The sequence below is a fragment of the Microcaecilia unicolor genome, chromosome 2 (assembly GCF_901765095.1).
Source record: "Microcaecilia unicolor chromosome 2, aMicUni1.1, whole genome shotgun sequence".
NCBI lineage: Eukaryota > Metazoa > Chordata > Amphibia > Gymnophiona > Siphonopidae > Microcaecilia > Microcaecilia unicolor.
Genome location: NC_044032.1, coordinates 50,337,355 through 50,352,576, shown reverse-complemented (window position 1 = coordinate 50,352,576; position 15,222 = coordinate 50,337,355). Strand labels below are relative to the sequence as shown.

At 44.4% G+C, this 15,222-nt stretch overlaps 1 protein-coding gene across 2 annotated transcripts in view; it reads right to left on the bottom strand.

Annotated features, from left to right (window-relative positions):
* The window catches only part of LIPG (lipase G, endothelial type), a 64,007-nt gene extending 49,589 nt beyond the window's left edge, over positions 1–14,418 (bottom strand). For both annotated transcript variants that reach the window (XM_030192934.1, XM_030192935.1), the window contains exons 1-3: positions 14,127–14,418; positions 3,686–3,882; positions 1,693–1,872 (exon numbers count right to left, since the gene is read on the bottom strand). In XM_030192934.1, coding sequence (XP_030048794.1) covers positions 1,693–1,872; positions 3,686–3,882; positions 14,127–14,220 — 471 coding nt within the window. In that variant the 5' untranslated portion in view covers positions 14,221–14,418. The remainder of the gene's footprint in view (positions 1–1,692; positions 1,873–3,685; positions 3,883–14,126) is intronic.
* Positions 14,419–15,222: the final 804 nt, after the last annotated feature.

Sequence of the window (15,222 nt, the reverse complement as noted above, 5' to 3'; positions counted from 1 at the left end):
CAAACATGGATAAAGGCGAGCCGGTTGATATTGTTTATCTGGATTTTCAAAAGGCATTTGACAAAGTACCTCATGAAAGACTCCAGAAGAAATTGGAGAGTCATGGGATAGGAGGAAGTGACCTACTGTGGATTAAGAACTGGTTAAAGGATTGAAAACAGAGAGTAGGGTTAAATGGTCAGTATTCTCAATGGAGATGGGTAGATAGTGGGGTTCCCCAGGGGTCTCTGCTGGGACCGCTGCTTTTTAACATATTTATAAATGATCTAGAGATGGGAGTAACTAGTGAGGTAATTAAGTTTGCCGATGATACAAAGTTATTGAAAGTTGTTAAACTGCGAGATGATTGCGAAAAATTACCTCGTAAGACTGGGCGTCGAAATGGCAGATGACATTTAATGTGAGCAAGTGCAAAGTGATACATGTGGGAAAGAGAAACCCGAACTATAGCTATGTAATGCAAGGTTCCATGTTAAAAGTCACCGACCAAGAAAGGGATCTCGGCATCATTGTTGATATGTTGAAACCCTCTGCTCAGTGTGCGGCAGCAGCTAAGAAAGCAAATGGAATGTTAGGTATTATTAGGAAAGGAATGGAAAACAAAAGTGAGGACATTATAATGCCTTTGTATCGGTCCATGGTACGACCGCACCTTGAATATTGTGTTCAATTCTGGTCACCGCATCTCAAAAAAAAGATATAGTGGAATTAGAAAAGGTACAGCGAAGGGCGACAAAAATGATTAAGGAAATTGGATGATTTCCCTATGAGGAAAGGCTGAAGCGGCTAGGGCTCTTCAGCTTGGAGAAAAGACGGCTGAGGGAAGATATGATTGAGGTCTATAAAATAATGAATGGAGTGGAACAGATAGACGTGAATCATTTGTTTACTCTTTCAAAAAACACTATGGACTAGGGGGCATGCGATGAAGCTACAAAGTAGTACATTTAAAATGAATCAGAGAAATTTCTTCTTCACTCATCATGTAATTAAACTCGAATTTGTTGCCAGAGAATGTGGTAAAGGTGGTTAGCTTAGCGGGGTTTTAAAAAAAGGTCTGGACTGTTTCCTAAAAGGAAAAGTCCATAGACCATTATTAAATTAACTTGGAGAAAATTCACTGCTCATTTCTGGGATAAGCAGCAAAAATGTATTGAACTTTTTCCGATCTTGCCAGGATTGGCCACTGTTGGAAACAGAATGCTGGGCTTGATGGATCTTTGGTCTGTCCAAGTGTGGCAATACTTATGTACCTCAAAGCCCCACACCCATGAGGCATCTACTTTAACAATGTGTCATATTGTCTTTCAATAATATTGAGCAGAATGATCCAAGAACATTTGGGGCCCTGTTTACTAAACTATGTTGTAGGTGCGCTAAAAATTAGCGCACGCTAATACTAGAGACACCTATATATATTCCTATGGGTGTCTCTAGCATTAGCGCGCACACATTTTTAGTATGTGCTATAAACACTAGCGCACCTTAGTAAACAGGGCCCTTGGTTTGTTTTAGTTAGATAAGATACCTACAACTGATCCTTAAGGGCTGCAAAACGGGCCTCATTTGTGGGGGTGGGGGAAACAACTTAGAACCATTTGATAAATTTAGTTAGAACAAGGTGGCCAACTTCCTTATGTAGGCTCATGACCTAGACAAATTTTACAAGTTTCAAGTAAACCACATTGTTACCTGTAGCCAGTCCAGCAGCTTTGCTATCTCCTTTCCAACTGCCTTGGTATTATTTACAGCATCAGGATACAACCGATGGGCAAGAAAGAGCCAGTCCACCACCACCACATTGGCATCCTGTTCCCTCTCCTGCAGGGCTTGTACAAGCTTCTGCGTCCAGCTTTCAAACATGCCACTCATCTACAAGAATTTAAAAAGGAACAATTAAATCTCTGATCTCCACTGACTCACTCTCTTCTGACTATTATATATAATAGGTAAGGCTGCCAACTGGCTCCAGATCCATTCAACGAGGTTGATATAGCCCTAGGTTTACTACACTGCAAGTAAAACTCGTATTGCTTTCCTTGGGGAGTACAATTTGGAAAGCAGAGCTAGAAATCCCTGCATGCAATAGGTAAATCCAGGACTGGATTGATCCTGCCAAGCAAATCTGGCACCAATAGCCAAGAGCTTGTCAGTAAGGAAAGTTGTTAAAACTCTTCAGCATACAGCTGTTACATGTACAGCAGTCTGATTGGCAATGTCCTCTACTGCAGTGCTTCTCAACCAAGTCCTCAGGGCACACCCAGCTAGTGAATTCTATTGTGGATATCCTGAAAACCCAACTGGTCAGGTGGTCCCCAAGAACTGGGTTGAGAAGTACAGCTCAATGAACATATTCTAAAGCAATCCAATAGCCTAGTAGGTGTCAACCTAGTCCTTGGGACACATCCAGTCAGTCAGGTATTCAGGATATCCAAAATACATCAGATCTCTCTCATGCATATGCATTGTGGATATCCTGAAAACCTGAGATTGGCTGATGGTCCCTGAGAATTGGGTTGAGAAGCACTAAACTAGCCAACCCAGTGGGGACCTAGTATGTGTCAGCTACAGGGCTAAAGTGGCGACCATGTTTCACTGACTGGAGAACCAGCTACAACACCTTGGCCCAAAGAGAAGAGAAGGGGTTAAAAAGGAACAAAGCAAACAGTTGTTGTGAACAAGAATGTAGAAAGGCCAAAAAGGTCCCAAAATGAGGTTAAAACCTGGAAGCCTATACTCCTGAAGGAAAGGTGTTAGTTTGATTTTCATATCACTTCTCCAATTAGCTGATGCGCTTACCAGAACAAGAGGAAAGTGGATGTCTGAAATAACTTAGCCATAACAGAACTCAGGAAAGTTTAGGACAGAGAGGGAAAAACAGAAGGTGGTAGATATCCACCTCTGACTTGAATTAGTCCTTTCTTCCTTTGGGTATGTGAGGAAACTGATGCCTAAGCCAGGGGTTCTCAACCCAGTCTTTGGGACATACCTAGCCAGTCAGGTTTTCAGGATACCCATATGCAAGAGATAAATTTGCATGCACTACCTTCATTGCAAATCTCTAATGCTTATTTGTTATGAATACCCTGAAAATCAGACTGGTTAGGATTGTCTCGAGGACTGGGTAGAGAACCCCTCGACTAAGCCAACACTGCACAAAAAAAAAAGCAATATTAAGCTCACAAAGAAAGATGGTTAAAAAAAAGAACAGCGTATTTGAATTTAAAATGATTCCTCATCAATAAGCAGGCAAGCTACAAATAGTAAATTCAATGATCAAACATCATCCTTCTGTATTAAAAAAAAAAAAACCAACATACAGTAAAGCGCAGTAACAGCATGGCTTTGGTAGATGCTCAAGCACATCACCTAGCTTGACTAGAGCAGCTTGGTTGCACTCACCAGCCAACAGGACAATCAGCAACATGCAGATATGTCTGACAGCTGGGAGATCTTGGCACTGAGGTGGCCAGATCTCAAGCAGTGTAGGCATATACACAACTGGCCAGGCCAATGGCAGAGTCGTTTTGCGACATTAACTTTTGGTAACACTTAATGAGCTACTACTCCTGTCTTAAGTAAATACAGAAGCAGCCTAAATGGTTATTAGGAAAGAACACAAGACTGACGTTTCATTGGCACAAAGATGTCACAGTCCATAGTTAGCTTGTGAATATATACTTACTGTCCATCCATGGATTACAAAAAATGTTTTGGCTGTTGCGTTGAAATTACTGTCCTCTATGCTTTTATCCTGGCCTGCTAAGAGGTAGCAGCCTTCTTCGGGCAGTGCCAGAGAGAAGCAGGTGTTAAATTTCACTGGATGTTTGCTGGCTTCTACAGGTTCATTCTCATCCTTCAGCAGATCAGCAATGGTATCATCTGCTCAGACAGCAAGGCTAGAGTTACTTCTCTTGATTTACACGATTCCCCCACCCTGCACTCCCAGTTTAAAACTATTTAAAACAAAATAAAATAAAAATAAAAAAAAAACAGTGCCAGTCAGAACATTTATGAACTGGCCAGATTAATTCACTTTTCAAAAACCATTTCATGATCTTAGGAAGTGGTAAGTGGGAAATAGAATATCATTCCACAGATTACAGGCTGCCAAGTTACCTTTTCTCACTCAACTGATCCAAACATGTCAAAAAGCAAGGTGGAGTGTCATCCTGACCTAGATCAGCACAGACTGCAGCATTGATGTAGTTTGCCTGCTTACTTTGGGAGAAGGACAAAAGCCAAGAAGTTATATTGGCAGTGGAGGACAGGGGGACAAATTCAGCATTAGCACCTCCAACATTGGCGGGGGGGGGGGGGGGGGCAGTACCCTCCCAAATTAGAACTACACATTGCAGACTTCATGGCTTTTGTTATGTTGGAAAGTGGGAGCACCTCAGAGTTAACCCTCCTGCTCCTTTGGACTAGAGGCCGACCAAATTAAGGTTTGGTTTTGATGTCAAAACCAGCCCAAAATACTTTTTTGCTCATTTCGGTTTTGATCCAAAATGATAGTGTGTTTTTGATGGATGCCAAAAATGTATGCTTTGTCCCACTTGTCCCCCCCTTCTCCCACATCCCCCCACCAAGTGCCTCCCTCTGGGCCTATCTTGCAATCCCTGGAGCTCCAACTCTGTTCTCAAAATGGCTGCCTTGACTACATCACTATACCACTGAGTAGGATGGAAGGGGTGGAGCTAACGTTTGTATTTTGTTCAGTGGCGTACCAAGGGGGGGCGGTGGGGGCAGTCTGCCCCGGATGCACGCCGTTGGGGGGGGTGCCGCACGCCGGTCAGCGTCGTTCGTTTCCATGCTCCTTCTGCCCCGGAACAGGAAGTAACCTGTTCCGGGGCAGAGGGAGCATGGAAACGAACGATGCTGACCGGCACACGGCACCCCCCCCAGCGGCGTGCACCCGGGTGGGAGGAGGGTCTTTCGCCGGGGTGGGTGGGTTGCGCTGCATGGGGGGGGCGGGGTGCATCGGCGATCCGCCCCGGGTGTCAGCGCCCCTAGGAATGCCACTGATTTTGTTTTTGTACTGCAATTGCAATTGTAATGCAGTTAGGATCTTGCACCACAGTTTACATGTTAAATTAGGGTGCTCCAAATAAATGTTTTTGATACAATATTTTAGCATGAATTTAAGTCTGTTATGACAGAGTGTGGCACAGTCAGCCACTTTAAAAGCACCGTGGCATTTAGTTTCAGTTTCATTAGCTACGGTCCAGCGTGAAGGCTAGTGTGCTTGAAGGTAAATATGGTCTTTCATTATTTCAATTATATTCTAGCTTGGATACTGTGGGTTTAGCAGAGGTGTGCAGACTTAAGCACTGACAATTCCCAGTTCATTCATTGGTTTACATTCAAACAACCAAACTTGAGTTTTCAGCTTCAGCTGAAACCAGGTGATGAGTTTCAGTGCAGTTTCGGTTTAGGCCGACACTGATAAAAAGCATTTTCGGTTGGCCTCTACTTTGGACTTTCAGATCCATCACAAGCAGGCCCTGTATTTTAAGATGTTCTTTTCTCATTATTACCTCCTCCTAGCTAACCCAACTATTTAGAATGCTGATCTTCAGTTCAGATGCCACAGGTGAGCAAGCAAGACTGTGGTGCAGATGCACAGAGAATAGAATGACCATCATGATGGCCAACAGTGGACAGGTGGTGCACCTACAATCAGGAGATGCACTAATGCTGCTGCCTGTTAATTGGTACTTACTGCAAAAAAAAAAAAAAAAAAACAGTTACACTCGGGGGGGGGGGGGGGGGGGGGGGGGGGCAGGAGCTGTGCTGTCTACCCTGCAGTTACTGGACAAGAAGGGAGCCTGAACCAGAGCTGATACGCACCACATAGGGCATGGGGGAGAAGGGAAGAGAAAGAAAAAAAAAAAAAAAACCTTTCCCACCTGCTGAGAGGGGAAAGGGAAGATTTTATTAAACTGAGGCAAGAGGAGAAAACAGGAAAAAGGGGAATGCAGATGCTGTGCCAGACCTAAAAAGGCAGCAGCTCAGTGCCACACCACCTGAAGAAGGGGAGGCCTGTGCATTTCAGTTTCTAACCAGTTGGCCTCAGGTGCCAGAGAGCCCGTTCACTCTGAATCAGTGGCGTAGCTACAGGTGGGCCTGGGAGGGCTGGGGCCCACCCAACTGCAGCACACATTTAGTGGTAGCTGGTGGGGATCCCAAGCTCCGCCAGCTGAAGATGTCCTCCTGATGGTGCTGAAAATACTGCTCTCCACTTCAGAAGTCTGGGCTTCCTAAGCTGCCGATACTGGCACCTATGCATGCTCAGTTTTCAGCACACGCCTGCTGCAGGCTGCCAAGGTACAGAGCAGTGTTTTCCCGCCAGCTGAGATTTTTTTTTTTTAAGTTGATGGGGGGGAGGGGCAGAAGAACCCTTAGTGCCCACCCGCTTCTTGCCTAGGCCCACCCAAAATCTGCTGTCTGACTACGCCCCTGAATCTGCTGTACAATGGACTTCTCAGAAGTTGACAGTGCTACTGCCACTAACATCCTTCACTCATCTAAGGAGCCAGTTCCAGGCTAAAGTTTAATTGTCCCCCCTCCCCCCATTAAGACCTTCCAGATTCGAATGAGAAATGAACAACAATGTGCATTTCAGACACTTTCTATGTGTTCTTTCATGGAGTTTAACCCAAGACAAAAAATACTAAGAAATTTCAGGTTTTTTCTTCTTATAAATAAATAGTGTGCACTTTTTGGAGAGACTGCTATTGCTATTCATGATATCCCCCCCCCCCCCCCCCCACCCCAATAAAAAAAAAAAGGAATTAATAAACAAAAGGAAATATTCTCGTACACATGGAAAACTAAACATGAAAATATTTTGGCTGCACACCTCTCGAAATTAAGACCTCTCCCTGCAAAGCCACTGACATGTTCCTTACCACATGAGCAAGGTCAACCCTGATATGCCAAGATTTTTTGGCTTGTTATGGAACAAGAAGGACATTTTTTGTGGTGATTATAAAAGGCTGCTGATCTGCAGTCTATGGTTTTCATCTCTTTGTAATGAATGCTCAAAATCTACACATCTTGCTTTTTGGTTCTTTTTACATCAGAGATGGGCAGAAGCACCAGATTTCCTGCTGCTTCCTGTTTCTATGAAACTAGACAGCAGCAACATTTTAAAAATTCCGTTATTTAACCAAATATAAAAATCAGATCTATTTCTTAGCGTATTTTTATTTCTAACTAGCAAATCGGGAGAGATTTACAAGGAAAGAAAAAGAGTTACTGGTAACAGGATACATAGATATTTCAAGTTCGTTTTTAAGGTTCAATGGCCATTACCATATTATAGATTTAAAAACAAGTCACACAGGGGTAAATACAAAAATAGGTGGCAGGAAAAATCAACACTAAGTGCTATTCTATAAAGGGCACTCCGCTTCAAGCAGATTCCCATGCCCAAATTTGTGTGCGAGGACTCACGCCTGCTGAACCCTGGTGTAAACACTGGTGTCAGAGGCATGGCTAGTTGGGGCACCTGAGGAGCGACTGCTCCCCTAAATGGACTTCCGACGGCACCGGCACCTATTTTTCAGCAGTCCATCATGCCTACGTAGTATGCACATGCACCTGTACAGTTCACTCTCTGTTTCCCTGGTGCACAAGTAGGGCACACAGCCCTAGTATTATATAACATTGTGCCTAAAGACTTGAAATGCCCACAACCTGCCCAAGCCCCTCTTACAACCACACAGCGTATGGGGCCAGCCCTGCCACTAGGTGGACAAGACATCCATCTAGGGCAGCAGAGTTTAGGGAAGGGAAATGGGACTCGATATACCACCTTTCTGTGGTTTTTGCAACTACATTCAAAGCGGTTTATATAGTATATACAGGTTCTTATCTGGTACCTAGGACAGTGGAGGGTTAAGAATCACAAGGAGCTACAGTAGGAATCAAACCCAGTTCCCCAGGATCAAAGTCCACTGCACTAACCACTAGGCTACTCCTAGGAGATGGCAGAATGGGTCCAAGGATGATGTACAACAAAAACGTCCAACGGACTCAAAGAGTTCACATCAGACGTTTTATTCAAAGTATACAATGGACTCAACAAGAACCGGCCACAGAGGCCTGCTTCAGGAGTCCCTTTGAAGTGTAAACCTTTAACTCCTCAGCGCTCTACAGGATTTGAGAACAATGACCTAATCTCAGAGTGGGCGCTCCTGGACTTGTTACACCAGAGATTAGATCGTGCCTGTGCTTTGGTAGCACTTTCACGTTTTTTTTTGGCGTTGAGCAGAAGACTCTTGTTTATCAGCTTTGGTTGGATTTTTTGTGACACGTAGGGGCCGTTGTTTTATATCATTTAAAAACATTTTTTATTTAAATATGGACTAGTGCCAGTATTTGATATTGTTTAAAAATTTTCCTGGATGTACATTTTAAGCTATGACGTAGCAATTTAATTTATATCATTATTACAATACCATGGAACAGATCTCAATATGTAAATAGAGGTGTTTTGTTTCACTTTAACAATTAGTGGCATAATCAAATTAAGCTATCACATCACAACATCACGGAATAGAGCTCATTATGTAAATAGAAGAGATTGGTCTCCCTTAATGACTAATTGTACTTGATCATGCCACTATCACATCTAGATGTGGTCTATTTTGTCCTATGGTGCCTACATGTATGTACTCATAATTCTGTGTTCCCTTAATGTCCAGTTTAATTTCATTATGCCACTATTACATCACAATGCCATGAAATAGAGCCCATTATGCAAATAGGGATAATTTGTTTTCCTTTATGACTAATTCGATTTGATCAGGCCACTATTTTATTCTCTTGTTCTATGGTGCCTATATGTATGCACTCATAATTTTGATATCTATATTGAGACATCCATTATGTTTATATTCATAGTTGTGTGTGTCATCATCATTACTATTATATTTTACATTTGTGTGTTTTTTTATTGTTTTATGACTTTTTGTTCCAATTCTGTGTGCTTTATTTTTGTATATTAAATTTTAAATTTTATGTTTTTAGACCCCTGAGGAAGGCTTGTTGCCGAAACACAGATCGTATAGAGTCCTAATAAACTTTGTCTGAAGCTCTTACTTCCTTGTTTGGGCTGGACACCAACATCTAGCAGGGTTCCCATGTTAGTGCTGATGTCATCTCTCTATATAAAACGCACCTCCAACGTTCGAATGAAGCCTCACTTACCCAACGTTCCAAAAGTGAAGGGGGTGAGATCGCTTTGTGTCTGCCCCGCCCACGCGTCAAACTTGACGTCGAGGGCGGAGCGTCAGGGAAGGAGGCGGCGCTCCTGATGTCTCTAGCCTTCCCTTCGCTGTGTTCCGCCTTCTTCTGACATCAAGGATGACGTCAGAAGAAGGCGGAACACAGCGAAGGGAAGGCTAGACATCGGGAGCGCCGCCTCCTTCCCTGACGCTGCGCTGCCGGAACCGCCACGGAGGTAAATTTAAAAAGAAAAAAAAAAACCAAAAAGATGTTGGGGGGAGAGAAGAGGGTGGGCAGTAAAGTTGAACAATGGGAGCGGGAGGGCAGGGGAGAAACGACAGCATGGATGTGAAGGGGGGGGGGGCATGGATGCGAAGGGGGGGCATGGATGCGAAGGGGGGGGAGAAGAGGCCGGGCCAGGCTGGGACATGGGAGAGAGAGGAGCATGGATGCGAGGAGGGGGACATGGAAGGGAGAGAGGGGAATTGCTGGAAAAGGATGAATGGAGGGGACAGAGGAGCATGGATGGACATGGATTGGGAGGGCAGGGCTCAGGGAGAGAGGGGAATTGCTGGAAAGGGATGAATGGAGGGGGCAGGGGACAGAGGAGCATGGATGGGCATGGATTGGGAGGGCAGAGCTCAGGGAGAGAGGGGAATTGCTGGATAGGGATGAATGGAGGGGACAGATGGGCATGGATGCATATGGATTGCAGGGCAGGGCTCAGGGAGAGAGGGGAATTGCTGGATAGGGATGAATGGAGGGGGCAGGTGACAGAGTAGCATGGATGGGCATGGATTGGGAGGGCAGGGCTCAGGGAGAGAGGGGAATTGCTGGAAAAGGATGAATGGAGGGGGCAGGGGACAGATGGGCAAGGATTGGGAGGGCAGGGCTTACACTCTCTCTCATATACAATGTCTTTCTGATTCACACTCTCACACACTCTGTCTCACACTGTATCACATTCACTCTCTATGTGCCACACAGTCACTCACACACTCGCTTGGTCTCATACACTCACTCTCACAGAGAATCTGTCTCTCACACACACTCTCACACTGTCTCACATACACACTTGCACACACTCTCATTCTCACACACACACTCTCACAAACACACTCACACCCAGACTCACTCTCTCTGTCACACACACACACACTTTCACTCTGTCTCTCACACAGTCACTATCACATACACTCTCCCAAACATACACACTCCGAGGAAAACCTTGCTAGCGCCCGTTTCATTTGCGTCAGAAACGGGCCTTTTTTACTAGTGTTTTTATATTTCTATGCATGTATATTTGAAGTTAAAGGTGATGCACCAAGCTCTTTGCACTTAAAATTGTTCAAGATGTAGTTAACACCCACTCCCTTCTAGTAGAGGAGGAAAAAAAAAACATGAATAGGCTAATTCTGTGTAAAGAATACTTGATATACTACTGCCTTTCTGTGATTTAGGCAACTACATTCAAAGTGGACTGTACATTCATACAGGCACTTATTGTACCTGGGGCAATGGAGGGTTAAGTGACTTGCACAGAGTCACAAGCAGCTGCAGTGGGAATTGAACCCAGTTCCCCAGAATCAAAGTCTGCTGCACTAACCACTAGGCTACACCTATTAGGAGGTTATGGGGCTCATTTTCAATTACTTAGATTTACAAAGTTTCATGGGTTACCATGTGACTTTGTAAGTCTAACAGGGCCGGTGTTAGACATGCAGGGGCCCAGGGCAGAAACTGGGAAGGCCCCCAAAGCCTACCTGCAAGTTATGTCTCCTTCAGCTTGAGGCAAATTGGGGGCCCTGTGGCAGAGCAATTGCCCTGGGCCCCCATGATTCCCACCCCCTAAAACCGAACATTAAGTCTAAGCAGGGGCATAGCCAGACTTCGGCGGGAGGGGAGTCCACAGCCCGAGGTGAGGGGGCACATTTTAGCCCCCTCCAGCGCCGCCAACCCCCCCCCCCCCCCCGCCACCACCAACCCTACCCCGCCAGTCTCCGAGTCCGGCGTGTTCGCTGATCTGGATTCTGTTTCTGTGAGTCCTGACGTCCTGCATGTTATGTGCAGGATGTCAGGACTCACAGAAACAGAATCCAAATGAGCAACCCGGCACAGAAGAGGACTTTGTCTGGTGGGGATTCGGGACCCCCGCCAGCAAAGGTACCTGACAGCGGCGGGGTGAAAGCAGGGGGGGCCAGGTGCCCATGCCCCCACCTAGCTACGTCCCTGAATCTAAGTGCTTTGAAAATACACCGCCTATTAAAAAAAAAAAAAAAAAAAAGTAGACACCTACTTTCCTGTATAGAATAAACGTGCCTAAAATATATACACACACTTGTATTCCCACACAACCACTCCACTACACCAGCCATACAGCTCAGGGATTGCTAAAAATGCAGACATAAAATTCTAATATTCTATAATTTAAACACACAACTGTGTGTCCCACCTATCTATATACCCACCTTCAAACTACATGCCATTCCGTTCTGGCGGGAACAAAAAGAAGGGAAGACAAGATCACCACAAATAGTCCAAGAAAACAAAACAGTGGAGAGCAAATGTAACACACTCAGTGAAGTGTGCAATCAAGATGTTTAAAACAATCCTTTATCGAAAAGATGAAGGACCCACACAGGACATGTTTCAGCCTAATGGCCTCATCAGGAGTCCACCACCTCTGTGAGAACCAATACACTGTTGGGTATTCTTATGTTAGGAGATCTTTGTGGTTGCAAAAAAAGTCACATACAGAATGAGATATCACCGATAACTCATAAGTACATAAGTATTGCCACACTGAGACAGACAAAAGGTCCATCAAGCCCAGCATCCTGTTTCCAACAATGACCAATCCAGGTCACAAATACCTGGCAAGATTCCAAAAAGGTTCAACAAATTTTATGCTGCTTATCCCAGAAATAAGTAGTGGATTTTCCCCAAGTCATTTTAATAATGGTCTATGGACTTTTCCTTTAAGAAGCAGTTCCAAACTTTTTTAAACCCCGCTATACTAACCGCCTTTACTACATTCTCTGGCAACAAATTCCAGAGTATAATTACACATTTTGGTGCTGCTTATGCATACACCCACCTTCAAACTACATGCCAATCTGTGCTGGTACCATCTCATAGACTAATATGTACCTGGAATATATTAGCATGCTGATACACACATGTATATACTACTACTAGTACTACTACTTATCACTTCTATAGCGCTACTAGACATCTGTATTCTGGTTATTTATGCACACAGACACCTAAACCTTGTGCCCTTCTTACAGAATTAGCTCCACAGTGTCTCAAGAGTTCACATATACAAATCAATCATCAGAAAACAGTCTGGAATAATAATATTTATCTATGCCTGTTACTATTGCAGGTAATTTGGAGAAGTGCATTCTGACCCATAGCCGAGATCTGCCAGTTCCCACAGTACATGTCGGAGGCAAAGCCATTATATTTAATTGCGGGTGGGGGAGGGGCTTATCGTGCAATTATTATACGTCTTCCAGCCGTTGACTGTGGATTGGTATTTACATTTTTTTTTTTTAATGGAACTATAGGGAGCAGCGACTTAAATCACAGAAGGCACAAGAGCTGTTAACGTATTCCTTATCTAAATAGTCCCAACCCCCTGAAGTAACTTTTTTTTGCATTTATAGACCGTCTCTGATCCATTCACACCACCACTCGGAACTGTGAATGGATCAGACGGTCTATAAATGCAAAACAGTTACTTCAGGGGGTTGGGACTATTTAGATAAGGAATACGTTAACAGCTCTTGTGCCTTCTGTATCTGAGGTGCTCTGGCTACTAGGCAAAAACCGGTACCACTTTAGAACAGTCTACAAAAAATAAAGAAATACATAAAATGAACGTTCTCTGATTCATTCATTCACTCATTCAACAACTACTAACTGCCAAGGCGGCAATCCTAAAAATCCCCTTCAACTATTCCCTGCAATAAGTTATAAAAAAAAAAAAAAAAAAAAACATCGAGAAAACACTTCAAAAAGCATCTGCCAGATTATTTCTTTTCCTCAAACGGATTTCTTTTGCGCACAGCGTGAGAAAGGAAGGTAAATCAGGTGTAATCTCTGAAAATTGCTAGTACCATAGGCGCCACCGTGTCAACGTTATTGAGGGGGCTGATACAAATGAAGGCGTTTACTCAATAATGAGGGTGCTCTCTCTCCCCCCCTCCCCCAGCTAGCTCCTTTGGCCGGTGCTTTCCTGAATACTTACATAAGGCAAAGATCTACGATATTGGTTGGTATTAACAATATCTTATTAATGGATCTTCTGCTGAAGTTAGCAAAGGCACTCTTAACCAGCTCTACGGGTGCTTGAGCACCCTCAGTATTCAGTAAATACCTTCACTTTGTCCATTTTCTTATATATTTCCACCATCCATGATGTATTGTAAGCCACATTGAGCCTGCAAAGAGGTGGGAAAATGTGGGATACAAATGCAATAAATAATGGGTTCAGCACCCCCAATCAGTCTAAAAAGTTAGTTCCTATGCTACAAAGTGCGTGTGTTTTGGGGGTGGGGACTATTGTTTCCATTACATTATCGAAAATGAAGTGCCCCTCCTGGTACCAGCACTGACACCCCTGTATGACAGTCTCTCTTAGAATAACCCATTCAGCAATATCATAAGGAAAAAGCAACGCTGAAGAATTAAAAAAAAAAACATTCTTCAAATTTTAATACCAGTAATATAAAGACTATACAGCAGGGATCCAACAAGTGAAAGCCACGATTATCCCCTGGAAGGCAGCCAGTTACCCACACATCGTGTACTAGGCGCCTTCTTGACCACTGCCACGTGTTCCGCGTGTAACGAAGCGGCGGAGCAGGTGCGTGCGGGACTCTCACCTTTCAATAGTCCTTCCTCGGCGAGCTGCGAGCAATCCCCGCCTGGCAGGGAGCAGACAAAGGCAAAGCACAGCAGCACGAAAAGGTTTCTCATGTCTCGAGCACTTAGCAAGAACTGCTCGGTCACTCTCTTACTTTATCTTTTTTTTTTTTCCAGGAGAAACAACAAAAATTTCCAAAGCAGAGGGAGAAAAATAAAAGCCTCAAGCAAGCCAGTGATTCCTAAAGGATGCAGCACCGCAGAGAAGGCAAAGCTGCTCTGCCGAGCGCCGGAGTTGTAGTTTAAATGACAGTCACGTGGCTCATCGGCAGATCGCATATTTCCCTAATTTATTCAACCGGCTCAAGGAGGTTAGATTGGGCCGACTGCCCCCCCCCCACCCTCCCGTGACGTAGTGGAAGGCTCGCCAAAGGAAACCAGACAGAACGTTCGAAGGGAGACCCCCTCCCCTGCCACGCCCCCGGATAGAGGCGGGCTGCCAGCTGCACTGGGGCTCCCTCCCTGTTCAATCTCATTCCCTGAACAGACTTGGGGAAGGGCTATACCGGGATTTCTGCATTTTTTAAAAAGAAAAATCGAAGCATTTTATTCCCATTCGGGGGGGGGGCTCTTAATAAAGAGGTTTGGATAATTTCCTAAAAGTCTATAAACGACTATGGGAAAATCCACTGCTTATTTCTAGGAAAAGCAGCATAAACTCTGTTTTACTGTTCTGGGATCTTACCAGGCATAGGAGCCAACTTTTCACAATTATTGTGGGTGCTAAGCCCAATGGAACTAACCCCTCCCTGTACAAATACAAGGAATTTTCTCAATGTTGGGGGTGCTCAAGCACCCACAGAGTCGGCTCCTATGTTACCAGGTGCTTGTGACCTGGATTGACCACTGTTGGAAACAGGATACTGGGCTTGGTGAATCTTCAGTCTGCCCCAGTGTGGCAATGCTTATGTTCTTATGAATGTGTTGGGACTGCTGGGCCATAAGGCAGTAACAGTTGCCCGATGGCCAACCAGGACAGAGGTCAAAGCTACAGCAACTTTAGCAGCATGAATTTTTACCAGAGTATTTCTTCTACTAATAAAAGCAGGGCCAGCA